The sequence below is a fragment of the Eulemur rufifrons genome, chromosome 16 (genome assembly GCF_041146395.1).
Source record: "Eulemur rufifrons isolate Redbay chromosome 16, OSU_ERuf_1, whole genome shotgun sequence".
In the NCBI taxonomy this organism is placed as follows: Eukaryota; Metazoa; Chordata; class Mammalia; order Primates; family Lemuridae; genus Eulemur; species Eulemur rufifrons.
Genome location: NC_090998.1, coordinates 38,882,144 through 38,896,315, shown reverse-complemented (window position 1 = coordinate 38,896,315; position 14,172 = coordinate 38,882,144). Strand labels below are relative to the sequence as shown.

At 53.2% G+C, this 14,172-nt stretch overlaps 1 protein-coding gene across 1 annotated transcript in view; it reads left to right on the top strand.

Annotated features, from left to right (window-relative positions):
- The window catches only part of FAIM2 (Fas apoptotic inhibitory molecule 2), a 31,890-nt gene that overhangs the window by 14,186 nt on the left and 3,532 nt on the right, over positions 1-14,172 (top strand). Inside the window, exons 10-11 of the mRNA XM_069490809.1 lie at positions 171-266; positions 1,890-1,943. Of these exons, the coding sequence (XP_069346910.1) occupies positions 171-266; positions 1,890-1,943 (150 nt within the window). The remainder of the gene's footprint in view (positions 1-170; positions 267-1,889; positions 1,944-14,172) is intronic.

The window sequence follows — 14,172 nt, the reverse complement described above, 5'->3', positions numbered from 1 at the left end:
AGTTGGGGAGGCCACCTGGGGGTAACGGGGAGGAACGCCAGGTTCTAGGGGTGAGCACAAGACTGTGACCCCACTGCATGGGCTCAGCCTATAGCTCAGCCCTGCAGAAGCCCATGCCACTCCGTGCAGGCCTGAGGGGCCTGGCAGCTGACCCTGTCTTGTCCCCACAGTTTGACTTCACCTCCTGCCAGGGTGTGCTCTTTGTGCTGCTCATGACTCTATTCTTCAGCGGACTCATCCTAGCCATCCTCCTGCCCTTCCAATATGTGAGTCTCCGGATCCCCCAGCAGGCCCAAGGGTGCTATTCCCTCCTACACCCTCCAGGAAAGGCCCAGAGCCAAAGCCCCACAGCCCGCCGTCCTTACGGCCCACCTGGCCCCTGGCCCAGGCGTGTTGGCAGTGTAAGCAAACAAGGAGGCTTTTCTTGGCAGGCCTGGGTACCTGCCTGGCTCCAGGAGCCACATCCGGCTTCACCTTCCTCATCCTTCTCTGTAGGCTGCGGGGAGGGCATGGAGCATTTAAACCCTGGGCAGGGTAGGAAGCGGTGGGGCTCCATCGGGCCCGCCAAGCCCAGAGGGGCCTTGAGGCGGGGTCTTCTGGGGCTCCTAGGGACCAGCCAAGTCCACAGAGGCAGAATCCGGCTGGCCAGGCAGGTGGGAGGTGGGCAGTGGGGTCCAGAGCGTACCCCACCCCATCTGGGCATCCACAGGCTGGCCGGCCAGATCTCGGCTCGTTAGAGGTGTCCAGCCTGCCCTGGGGAAACCCAGCTGGGACTCTGCAGGTGCCCAGGCCACTGCATGTGAAGGGGACAGATTGGGGTATCACAGGAGGACCTTGAGATCTGAATCCTAGGAACCCAAGAGACGACGTTGTTGGATCCCTGCTGGGGGGTTCAGTGCTTATACCTCCCCTCCCTGCTGCAACTGCATTTGGTCCATGGTCGCCCATCACCCCTTTTCTGCCAGGGCTGGGAGCAGTATTCCTCGCTCCCCCCTTCCCCACCTCCATCCTGCCCAGCCCCAGCCATGGGGCATTTGGCACCCAGTCCAGGACATTGGAATTGGTCCTGGCATTTCCTTGGCTTTTCCTAGGATCCTGTTGACGAAGGGAGGGGCCGGAGCTGGCCTGGGGCCCTCTGTGTATCTGGGAGGGAGAAGGTTACAGGAAGGGGCCACAGAACTTCAAAGAACCCTTTATTGACCCAGGTCTGGCTGATGGGATGCCTTTGTTTCCAGGAATCTTCTGGGCGAGGGCCCCACAGAGGGCACGGCTAGTGTGGCACCTCTTGCAGAGCTTCCACACACAGCTGGGTGCCCCTGGGACCTTGCGGGGAGGCCTGGGGGAGCAGAGGTTGAGAGGGGGCCTGTTCCATCCTCTGCAGGCAAACCCGCCGTGCGGAGCTGGCAGAGATTCCAGACAGCACCCCCACCACACCCCTGAGTTCAAGTCCCCTTCTACCACAGCCCCTTGCCCCCAAGGCAGAGCCAGGGAGCTCCCTGACAGAGGGACAGACAGACCCCCATACTGGACAGGGATGAGCACAGGGAGGCGGGGGCAGCCTTGAGCCAGACCCAGGCTGGGAGGACGACAGTGCCCCATCAGGATGAGTCATCCTCGGCCAGCCTGAGGCTGGGGCTGTGTGTTGAGGGAGGAGGTGCCAGGTTGGTCGGGGGAGGCTTCTCCCCCGCCCCCCCCCCACAGTGTCTCCATGGTCGCTCTTATCCTGGGGTTCCCTTCACCCACCCTGAGCACACAGAGAATCATGGGGCCTCCTCTCAGTCCTGGGGCGTCTTGGGGAGCACTGAGGAGCACAGACTGAGCCCTGCCCCCACCCCTTTGCCTGCTGCCCCTTCCCACCATCCCTAAGCCCGTTTTGCCTCTGTTTGCAGGTGCCCTGGCTCCACGCCGTCTACGCAGCACTGGGAGCAGGCGTGTTTACATTGGTGAGTGTGGCCCGGCTCCCTGGGGCGGCCTTCTCAGCCTTCCCCCGTCCTCCCACCCCTACCCCTACCCCATCTTCCTCATAGTCCTCTCAGAATCGTTTTGGAGCACCTGTGGCGGGGCGGGGCTGCCTTCAGAGAGATCTGGTCTCCAGCTGACCCGGGCAGGGGAGGAAGGCTGTGATAGCAGGACGGAAGCTGCATTCAGAGGCCGAGCTGGGAAAGAGATGTCCCTCCTCTGGGGAGGGTCCTGGCCAGGTGGACCAAGTCGGGAGTTGCTCTCCCAGGGGTAACCTGGGAAGGCTTCTTGGAGCTAGGGAGATTCTGGGTACTCAGAGAGAGAGAGAGACGTCATTAGACCTTCCGCTGCTCTGCTCCGTTCTCACGAAACTGAGAGTGTTGATGATACTGCCGAGATAACAGTAATAGCTAATATCTATTGAGCACCTGCTTCCCCTCAGCAAGCTCTCCATGTGCATCTCCTCCTCACCGTAAATCTGTATGACAGGTTCTACTGTTACTATAGTAAGGAAAAAACTGAAGCTCAGAGATTCCAAATAACACACCCAAGGTCACACAGCATCCTAGGCAGTGGTAGGGCCAAACTGGGAACCTGGACGGTCTGGCCTCAGAGTCCCAACCAGGGTCTGAGGCTAGGCTGGGAGTGGAGTGGCTGGAAGCAGATGCCCAGGAGACAAGAGGTGACCAGGGACAGACACTTGCCCAGAGCAGCCCAACACAGGCCTTTTGCTTAGGTGGGCTGCAAGCACCCGAATGTGATAGTACTGCAAGAGTCACCCAGGTGGGCAAGCCTGTGTTGGTGACATCGTCTTAGGAAGGGATTCAAGGTAAACATTCGTTGCCAATGAAAGCAGTGACCAGACTCCCCTCTCTCTCATTGGACGTTCAGCTCAGCTCAGTGGCCAGAGTTCCTGGCTTAGTCACAGTTCCAGAGGCTTGTGGGTAACAGATTGGGGGAGCTGAGGTGGGGAAAAGATCTGGAGTCAGAACCGTGAGCAGAGGTTTTGGGAGGTTTGGGTAGAGATCCAGCCAGGAGCGGGGTGTGCATTCATCCTCTTCCCAGGTCCTTACTGAGCACCTGCTGTGTGTGAGGTGCTGTCTGTGCACCCAGATGCCCCTGCGGCAGGAAGAGCACCATGCGCGGCCCACAGTCACACGCACCACACCCTGGGCAATGAATAGCCGACCACCAGGCTGGGAATCTGAGGGCTGGGAGGGACTAACAAGGGACCTAGTGAAACTCCAAGCCCCTCTTCTTAGAGATGAGAAAACTGAATTCCAGAGAAGTTAAGTGATTTGTCCAAAGTTTCCTGACAAGATAATGGCAAATCAACTGAGTGTGACCTTGGTCCAGGCTAGGCTTCCAACTTATCCTGGTCTACCTGGGACTTTCCCAGTTTCAGCACTGGAAGTCCCACTTCTCCGCGAAGCCCTACACCCTGGGTAAGCTGGGGTGGTTGGTCACCCTAAGACACTAACCTCTCTTGGCTCCTGGACTAGTGCTCTTCCTTCCAGGCAATACATCTAAAGGAAAGTTTCCTTTGAAAGGAGGGGGTGGGGAATTGGGCTTGGAGGTTAGAGAGGGGAGGGCCTCATTCAGGAGAGCGAGCCCGGGCAGTAGGGCAGCAGTGTCTGGAGGCCTCGGAGGGCAGCATTTGCCAGGGACAGAAGAGGAGTCAAGTCAGGGTGAACAGGGCTGGTGACGCTGGAGGGGTGAGTGTCTGCGGAGGCTTCATGCAGGTCAGGTCACAGCGAGTGTGTGAGCTACGCCGGGAGGCTGTACAGGCAAGTAGGGCTAGGTGAACAGTAATCCTTAAATTTGCTTAATAATCCCTAGTGTTATTAGAATAATAAAAATAATCCCCACCGTGTGTTCCACCCGTTAGGGTTTACAAAGACTCTCGCACCTATTGCCTCACTGTATCTCCACCACAGTCCGGAGAGGGAGGCGGCGCTGATGCCGCAGGAATCACTTTCTGCATCTGAAGCCCTGGGTTAACCAGGGCCTGGCACAGAGTCTTGCGGCCCGCAAGGGGCGGATTTAGGACCAGGACCCACGTGTCCTATGCCCAGCCCGGTGCCATTTCCAGTGCCCCTGCCTCAAAGAGAACAACTTCTATTATTGGCTGGAGACGGGGAGGGAGAGGGGGCTGCGGAGGTCTCTCCAGCACTTCCGTCCCTCTCTCTTGCATCATCAGCATTGACCCTCTACTGGATTGTCCCCATCAGCATAGAAACATGCCAAAATCTCCCCAGCTGGAAAAAAATTCACAAAACACTCTTGGCCCACATCCCTCTGGCTCCTGCCCCATTCTTTGCTCCCTGTATAGCAAAACTCCTTAGACTCTCCAATCATGTTCTCTAACTCCCCTCCTCCATCTCTCCTTCCTCCTGTCTATCCTCCCAAGGCCTCTGCTCCTTTCTCTCTTAACCTTCTTAAAAATGCTCTCATCTAAACCATCAATGGCCGCCATGTTGCTAAATCCGAGGGCCAAGTCTCAATCCTCAGCTTGCTGGACTTGCAGTAGCATTTCATGCGATTGTCCCAGCCCTCCTCCAAGCCAGGAGCATCTTCTTCCCCTGGCATCCAGGCCTACCACCTTCCCCTGGTTTTTCTCTTTCTACACTTGCTCCCTAGGGGATCCCAGGAAATCTCAAAGCTTTGAGTATTTTATGCTGATGACTCTAAAATTTACATCTCTAGACCAGTGTGGGTGATGGAGGCTCACCTAGCACTCTGAGAGGACTAGGCAGAAGACCTGCTTGAGCTCAGGATTTCGAGACCAACGTGAGCAAGGGCAAGACCCCGTCTCTACTAAAAATAGAAAAATTAGCCGGGTGTCATGGCACGAGCATGTAGTCCCAGCTACTGGGGAGGCTGAGGCAGGAGGATCCCTTGAGCCCAGGAGTTGGAGGTTGCAGTGAGCTATCATGATGCCACTGCACTCTAGCCTGGGTGACAGAGTGAGACTCTGTCTCAAAAAAAAAAGGAAACTGAACCCTTCTCCTCACTCCCCCCTTTATATAAAAACAAATAAGCAATAAAATAAAATTTAAAATTTACATCTCTAAGCTAGATCTCTCTCACTGAATTCCAGACTAGAATTTCAAATTGCCTAGTCAGTGTCCCCATGTGGAAGTTTAATGGGCACCTCAAACATAACATGTACAAAACCAAGCTCCGACTCTTTCCCTGGACACCTGCCTCTCCCAAAGCCTTCCCCATCTTCCTTTCACTCAGGACAAACGCCCTGGTGACATACTCGACTTCTCCCCTCTCCTCACCCCCGACACGAGGCCCGGCAACAAATCCTGTTGCCCCACTTCTTATCCAGAGTCTGACCACTTCTCTCCACCTTCTTGGCTACTGCCTGGTCTTCCCTCCTGGAGGGTTGCGGTGGCCTCCCGCAGGCTGTCCCTGCTGGCCTCCACGGGCCATGCCCACCAGAGCAGCAGATCTTCCCTCTGCTGGGCATCCAGCCTCGCCCCTCCCCGCCTCCACTCTGCTGCAGCCTCGATGGCCTCCTTGCTGCCTGGGCAGGCAGGGCAGCTCGCCCCGCGCCCAGGGCCTCTGCACCTGTGGCTGTCTCTGTCTGTTCCCTGGGATTCGCTCACAGTCCTCTCTCCCCTCCTTCAGGTGTTTGCTGTAGTAACAATCCTGTGTGCCCGAGCACACAGGCATCACTGCCCGGCTTCCCTGCTTTATTTCTCTGTAGCACTTCCATCCCTGGCCCACTGTATCTTTTTCTGATCTGTGGCTCACTGTCCCCCTCCAGCAGAATTTAAGTTGCTTAAGGGCAGGCACTTTTATCTGGCTTATTCCCTGCTGCAGTCCCTGCGCCTGTAACAGGGCCTGGCACACAGGGGGCACCCAGATGTTCATGGCATGAATGGAGGCCTGGGAGGTGTGGCCGAGGGGCGGGGCCAGGCCCACACGGTGGAGTCATAGCGAGGCAGAGAAAGCAGGCTGCCCAGTCAGTCTTGTGTGAGTCACAGGGGAGGGGAACCGCAGTGCCAGTTATCTCATTAGGAGATCAAGGAACCAGAAGGCCTGGAGTGGGATCACACTGAGGGTTATATAAACAATGGTGGAAAGCACAGAGGCCAGAATCCCCCGTCTCCATCTGGGTCAAAAGAGGGAAGATAGGTGCCATGGCGCAGGGGAAGGTTGACGAGAGGGGCCACTGGACTCACTCCCCTCCCCTCCTCTTAGTTGCAGGTGGACAGAGGCCCTCAAAGGCCCGGCCCAGCCCAGTGAGGGCTAAAATCCCCATGCCTTTCCCCTTAACCCCAGCTCAGAAGCATGCTCTGACCTCATTCTGCCCCTTGGTCCTGTGGACTCTGTCTCCAGCACCCTGGTCTCCCTGCCCATCCTGTCCTCTCCCACCTGCCTTTGGGCAATCTCAGCTCAGTGGGGGGTGCCCAGCTGCAGGCTGCACTCTGGCATCTCTGCCTGGTTGCTGCCCCAAGGAGGATGCACGAGAAAGGGGTGAAGTGTCAGAGAAGGCCCCAGACCCCCAGTGCGAGCCTCCCTCCCAACTCTCACCAGCCTGGGCTCTAGAGGGGCTGTGAGAACCCAGTGATTTTTGTCTCCCTGAAACCTCCACCCCTTCCCTGAGATTCTGCCATCTCTGGGACAAGGCCACCCAGCCGTACTGGGCTGCAACTTAGGGGGTGGACAGCCAAGGCTTCTTGGGGCTCTGGTCCAGCCTTAAGGAACAGGCCCCTCCTAGGCCTCACCCATGTCTAGGCTTGGTACATTCTCGGGAAGCCTTGGCTTTGGGGCCTCCCCCACACCCATGCCCCACACTGGATGCCGGAACCCAAATGCCAGTAGCAGTGCGTGAGTCAGCTGAAAGGCACTGGCCACAGAGTGGCTGTGTCTTCTTCTTCCCTTCTGGTCGCCTCTCCTTGAGTGCTTTTTTGTAGAAACTCATGGAAAGTCAGAGGGACTCAGGGAGCATGAGGGTTGGGCTGGGAGCGGGTGATGGGGCAAGGTTGAGGGGCTGGAAATGTGGAGGGCAAGGGCCTGGCCAGCTGGTTTCCAGCTGCGGCTGGGCCTCCAGGGCCCACATGACTTTGGGCACATTGCTCCATCTCAGCATCAGTCCTTTTGGGGAGAAGCTAGGGTCTCTGAGCCACCTGAATCAGGAAGCCAAGTCTCAGGGACTGAAGGAAGACACTAGGCATACTTTGGAAATTGGGTGGTGGGCCCGATGGGAACAGAGCCCTCTGCTCCCTGCCCAGCCCAGCCCGTCCAGTTTGAGGATCTCAGGAACCACTGACAGTTGATAAGAAACATCGCAGTCCCCATACTTTAGGGAAGATTAGTGAGAAGCCAAGTGGATAGGCCAGAATCTGGGAGACCAGTTAGGAGGCCACTTCAGTGTCCCGGAGTCAGGTGTGGAGTGGCAAGGAGACTGTGTGTGGCCAGCACTGGATGCCTCAGGGCTGGACAGCATTTAGATGAGCTTCAGCTCTGATGGGAAGATGCTTTGTAGGGGTTCTGGGCTTCCAGTCCCCTGACCACTGGGGACACACAGCTATCCATTAGCTTAAATAAGTTATCTGTGACTGATAACAAGAGTTACACTCAATTAAGGTTTATTGAGCCAAGATTTTAAAGAGCACCTGGGAAAAATACACCCAACCCAGGAAGTATCTGTTGTGGACTGGGCTGTCCATAGAAGAGGTTGAAGACTTCGCATTTTTAAAGGAAAAAGGGAAGGGTGAAGGAGGTGGTATTGGTGGTGTTCTTGTGAAATTCTATTTGGTGCCCAGTAAATCTACGTAAAATAAGATGAACATTCAAAAAAGTGTGTAGAGGAAATAGCCAATGTTATGAATCTTCTCAGGGTAGGTAGAAGAGTGATCATATCTCTTCCTTAATTTGCATCTGTGGAGATAAACTAGTAATCAACATTTATGAGTTCATTCAGGTCCCTGTGCCAGTGGCTCACACCTGTAATCCTAGCACTCTGGGAGGCCAAGGAAGGATTGCTTGAGGGCAGGAGTTCGAGACCAGCCTGAGCAACGACAATGAGAGCTGGTCTCTACTGAATATAGAAAAATTAGCTGAGTGTCGTGGCTTGCACCTGTGGTCCCAGCTACTCGGGAGACTGAGGCAGGAGGATCGCTTGAGCCCGGGAGTTTGAGGTTGCAGTGAGCTACCATGATGCCACTGAACTCTACCCAAGGTGACAGAGTGAGACTTTGTCTCAAAAAAAAAAAAAAGTTCAATCAGGCTACAGTCCTAAGATTTTAATTGACACACACACATTTTATAGGGGTTACATATCTTGAAGGAGTTTTTTAAGGGCTGAAGGAAATGAGAAATATTTTAACACAAAATATAATTTCTTTGTCACATTTTGAGATGGCTGCAGGCAAACAGGACCACGCTGCAAGGTCATCTGGGGGCTGAGGCGCTGGGGCAGAGATCTGTGTCCACAGAGAATCTCTGTTAATGCAGCCCGGCCCTGCCTGTTTGACCTGGGACAGGTGTGCAGAGTTAGACACCCGTAAAGGTCTGGATAAAAACCTTTCCCTGGCCGGGCGCGGTGGCTCACACCTGTAATCCTAGCACTCTGGGAGGCCGAGGTGGGCGGATCATTTGAGCTCAGGAGTTTGAGACCAGCCTGAGCAAGAGCGAGGCCCCCTCCCCCCATCTCTACTAAAAATAGAAAGAAATTAGCTGGACAACTAAAAATATATATAGAAAAAATTAGCTGGGCATGATAGCACATGCCTATAGTCCCAGCTACTCGGGAGGCTGAGGCAGGAGGATTGCTTGAGCCGAGGAGTTTGAGGTTGCTGTGAGCTAGGCTGACGCCACGGCACTCTAGCCCAGGCAACAGAGCGAGACTCTGTCTCAAAAAAACAAACAAACAACCTTTCCCTGAGGGCTGTTACCCAGAAGTTTATCTGCATAGCAGGACCACCTTGTCAGCTAGGCTTCCCATACCGGTCCAAAGAAAAATCCCATTTTAGTCATTTTATAAGCCCCTTCATTTCTTAAAAGAGGACCCCTTACCTCCTGGGGAGAGGACGGCAGTGTTTGCGTGACTCAGTTCTCAGGCTCCGTTCTCCCTTTTGGCATAATGAATTTTGGGAGGTCCTGAGATTTTTATTTTTCCTTCACATGTCTATCCTCAGTCTCCAGAAGAAAAGGAGGGCTGAGATCCCAAGCCCTTAGAGCTGGCAGGGACCTCCCTCAGGGAGTGTGCGCCGAGGCCCGGAGAGCACACGTGCAGACACACACAAGCAGTGTTAGTAGCCATGCTGGATGAAAGCTCACCTTCCTGATGCCAGCCCAGCATTCTTCCCACTGTCTCCCTGTCCATTTCACAGATGGGAAAATAGAGGCCTAGAGAGATCCTCCAGATCAACTCACCCCCACAGCAAGAGCCCCAGAGAGGCCTTCTGAGCCGCTGCTGCACCTGAGGCTACGCTATGGCAGTTGTATCCAAGTTATCTCTGTCCTGCCCCAACAGAGAACCTGGTCTCCCACCAGGCCAGCCTAGGCCAGACCCACAGTGTCTGAGGGGCTTCAGAGAAATACTCCAGTCCCCGACACCGGCCTTCACCCTGCTTTTCTAGTGGGGACCGTGATATATGCCCTACCTTCTTCACAATTAGAAAAACACTTAGAAAAGTACAATCGGCTGCACGAATCCAAGGCCGGGGTATGATTTCATTTTAGACTTTTTTTTTTTTTTTGAGACAGAGTCTCATTCTGTTGCCCGGGCTGGAGTGCTGCGCGTCAGCCTAGCTAACAGCAATCTCAAACTCCTGGGCTCAAGCAATCCTCCTGCCTCAGCCTCCCAAGTAGCTGGGACTACAGGCATGCGCCACCATGCCTGGCTGATTTTTCTCTATATGTTTTTTGATGTCCACATAATTTCTTTATATTTTTTTAGTAGAGACGGGGTCTCACTCTTGCTCAGGCTGGTCTCGAACTCCTGAGCTCAAATGATCCACCCGCCTCAGCCTTCCAGAGTGCTAGGATTACTGGCGTGAGCCACCGTGCCCGGCCTAGACTTATTTTTATTTCATTCAGCGATTAGAGGCTCTTTTGCCTCAGTGGCTTCCATGAGCCTGAAAGAGCCCGTGAGAACTTTCTCTGTTCTGTCACCCCTCCTCTGTCACTGAAACAGCCCTGACACCTCACCTGGGGCCTCACCTGAGCCATCAGGAAGTTGAGTGGATTCTTCCTGGGGAGGGTGGGTGGGTGGACTGGCCGGTAATTGCTCCTTCAGGGGAAAGTACGTGCAGGTCCACTCCCAGGCCTGTCTCAGTCTCACCCCAGGCCTGTCTCAGTCTCAGCCCCTCTCTGCCACCAGGCGCTAATCTTCTAATCCTCCCTAGTGACCTAGGATCTAGCCTGGTAGGAGGCGGTAAAGAGCTCCAGGGCTGGAGGACTGAGGGGGCTGCACTCAGAGGCCCTGCAGGGAGCAGGCAGAGAAGAATCCACACCTGCTTGCAGTGGAGGGGAGGAATCCCTGTTCTCTTATCCAGGCTGCTGGTTTTCAGGGCAGAGCCAAGAAGAGGCATATTGGCAGGACCAGGGACTGTGTCTAGTTGGGAGGAGCCACCTAGCTGGCCAGAGCCCTGACCTGATCACATTCAAGGCCTCACTCATCCTCTCACCACTCTGTGACCTTGGACGAGCTACTTGACTGACCTCTCTGTGCCTCACTTGGCTCGTCTTTAAAATGGGGCTAATATTACCTGTCGCACAAGTATAAGATAATATATGGAGGGTAAAAAGAAAACTTAGCCTAGCACCTGGCATGTGGTAGTTTCTCAAAAGATGGTAACTTTCACTCTTACTGTAAATGTCAACCCTGTCATGTAGAGCACCAGATTTTGGAGCCAGGGTACCTGGGTTTAAGTCCCTTCTCTGCCACATTCTAGCTGTGTGGACTGATCAAATTATGTAACATTGCTGTGCTTCAGTTTCCTTATCTGTAAAATGGGGATAATAATTGTTAACTTAAAAATTAATTAATGAGAGCTGGGCGCAGTGGCTCATGCGTGTAATCCTGGTCCTCTGGGAGGCCGAGGCGGGAGGATCTCAAGGTCAGGAGTTAGAGACCAGCCTGAGCAAGAGCGAGACCCCCATCTCTACTAAAAATAGAAAGAAATTAGCTGAACAACTAAAAATATATATAGAAAAAATTAGCCGGGCATGGTGGCACATGCCTGTAGTCCCAGCTACTTGGGAAGCTGAGGCAGAAGGATTGCTTGAGCCCAGGAGTTTGAGGTTGCTGTGAGCTATGCTGACGCCACAGCACTCTAGCCCAGGCAACAGAGTGAGACTCTGTCTCCAAATAAATAAATAATGAGGTTTATATGTTGGAAAAAGGAGAGCTTTATTTCTCACAGAGAGTAGCAACCTGCCTGGTGGCCATCCCAACAGCTTGGGCAGCTGAGCCGGCCTGCGGGAAGCCAGGCACAGGTGCAGACAAAAGGAGCAAGGTTTTTTTTTTTTTTTTTTTTTTTTTTTTTTTTTTTTTTTTTTTGAGACAGAGTCTCGCTCTGTTGCCCAGGCTAGAGTGAGTGCCGTGGCGTCAGCCTAGCTCACAGCAACCTCAAACTCCTGGGCTTAAGGGATCCTCCTGTCTCAGCCTCCCGAGTAGCTGGGACTACAGGCATGCGCCACCATGCCCGGCTAATTTTTTCTATATATATTTTTAGCTGTCCATATAATTTCTTTCTATTTTTAGTAGAGGTGGGGTCTCGCTCTTGCTCAGGCTGGTCTCGAACTCCTGAGCTCAAACGATCCGCCCACCTCGGCCTCCCAGAGAGCTAGGATTACAGGCGTGAGCCACCGCGCCCGGCCAGGAGCAAGGTTTTATACTGGGTGGGGTGGTCAAATATACACATTCAACAAGCTATAGTGGGGTCATGAATATTTATGAATAGGGAAATTATGTGCATTTGTAACTGTGCTTATCTCACCCATCCTGTCATGGCTGGGAACCCAGTTTTAAGGTGTTTCTGGGGTCCCCTCAGCTGAGAGGGGTCCATTCAGTTAGCAGAGGGCTTAGAATTTTATTTTTAGTAACCACCTCATAGGTTGTTGTGACTTTTAAATGAATTAACATATGTGAAGCATTTAGAAAGTGCCTGGTGTATCATCTGTGACCAATAACTCTTACTTGTTAGTTATCGGTTAGCCTAAGGTCAGAGCCAAGATCTGAACCCAGATCTGTGTGACTGTATATACTGAACTCATGCCCTTCCTCACGCCACCACACACAGGCCCTTTCATACACTTTTCTTTTTGGTTTAATGCACCAAATATTTTAATCCATTTATTGCCACAGGCTACTGAGGCCTACCTTTACTCCAGGTTCACTTTTTTAAATTGATATATAATAGTTGTATTATTCATACACTTTTCTATACTACTTCCCTTTCATCCTGGGCCAGGCTTTCTGGCTCGAGTATCTGCCAGACCCTGTTCCATCAGGGGCCCACCTGTGGGTGCAAATGTTGTCTGTGCCATTTACATTTTTGACACCAGGGCAGTGAAGAGAGGAGAAGTACCTTCTACTGGCATCAAGAAATAGACCCCAGGTCTCCACTCGCAGCCTCTTTCCACTCCCTGGCTCCCTCCCTTCTGTCCTGCAGCCCCGCCCAGGGCACCAGGACTTGTGGCTGGTAGTCTCTTTTTTTTTTTTTTTCGAGACAGAATCTCGCTCTGTTGCCCGGACTAGAGTGCCGTGGCGTCAGCCTAGCTCACAGCAACCTCAAACTCCTGGGCTCAAGCAATCCTACTGCCTCAGCCTCCTGAGTAGCTGGGACTACAGGCATGTGCCACCATGCCCGGCTAATTTTTTCTATATATATTTTTAGTTGTCCAGCTAATTTCTTTCTATTTTTAGTAGAGACAGGGTCTCCCTCTTGCTCAGACTGGTCTCGAACTCTTGAGCTCAAGCGATTCTCCCGTCTTGTCCTCCCAGAGTGCTAGGATTACAGGCGTGAGCCACTGCACCGGGCCACTGCTAGTCTCTTTCTAAAGAATCCCCAAAGCCCAAGCTCAGCCTTCAGCTCAGAAAGTGGTGGCAGGGCCAGGTGGGCCCAGCACTCCCTGCATCCCCCAGGAAGGCTGCATTGCCTTTGGCCATGAGCTCTCTGTGCCTCTCTTCCCACCTCTTCCATCCTTCTACACACATGCATACAGACACACACATGCACACGCACACACGTACACACACATGCACTATGCTCCAGAGCAGCGTGACGTGGTGGAAAAAGATTGGGAGTTGGAGCTGGACGACTTGAGCTGTCCTCTTGGCTATGTGACATGGCAAGTCACTTACACTCTCTCTGCCTCAGTCTCCTCAGCAACTGATGGAGATAATAACGTGACACCTGTCACAGAGGCTTATGGTGAGAATTAAATGAAAGAGTGCATGACCTCTTCTGTGCTATTTTAACCCTTCTGTTTTAATTTCTAATTATATAATATAGGAATATATTTATTCGCACATTTCACTTTCTTAAAATCTTAGTATAGATAAAGCAAACATTGTTTTGAATGTGTCTCCCATTGCCTTCCTCAGTGAGAACCACTGTGGTCAACTGTTTCTCCTTCCAGAACTTTCTGCATGCATTTCCTACATATTTGCTATAGAGGCTCCTCTGACATGTATAGTTTAATGGGATCATATGATGTGAATTTTTCTGCAACTTGCTTTTTTCTCAGTGGCGTCAGAGGCACCGCCTCGTACTGCTGCCCACAGGTTACTGAACCGTTTCCTGCTGGTAGACTTTGGGTTGCTCCAGCATCTCACTGCAAAGCACGGCCTGGGGGGTGCCACTGTGCACTCTCATACTGGCATTTCTGTAGGACAGACACAGTCCATATGTTACCTTTTATGCTAATTCAACACACTGCAACCCCAGCTTTTTGTATTCAGTGCCTGCCTGCTGGAGGCTGTGAGCGGACCTTTCCATGGCACGGCTCTCCCAGAGCCCCTAGCTTCAGCTTGGGGGCCACACTCAGGGAGGACAATAGACATAAAAGCCTGGATCCTGGGCACTGCATGGTCAGACCAAGTGTGTGGCCAGGGGGCCCTGACCAGGTCCCAGCCCTGGCCATAGGGTGAAGCAGGGATGTTTTGCCCCACTCTCCCAGCAAGCCCACTCTGCCCACATCTCTACCAGGATGGGAGACAGATGATCTTGTCCCACCACTAGA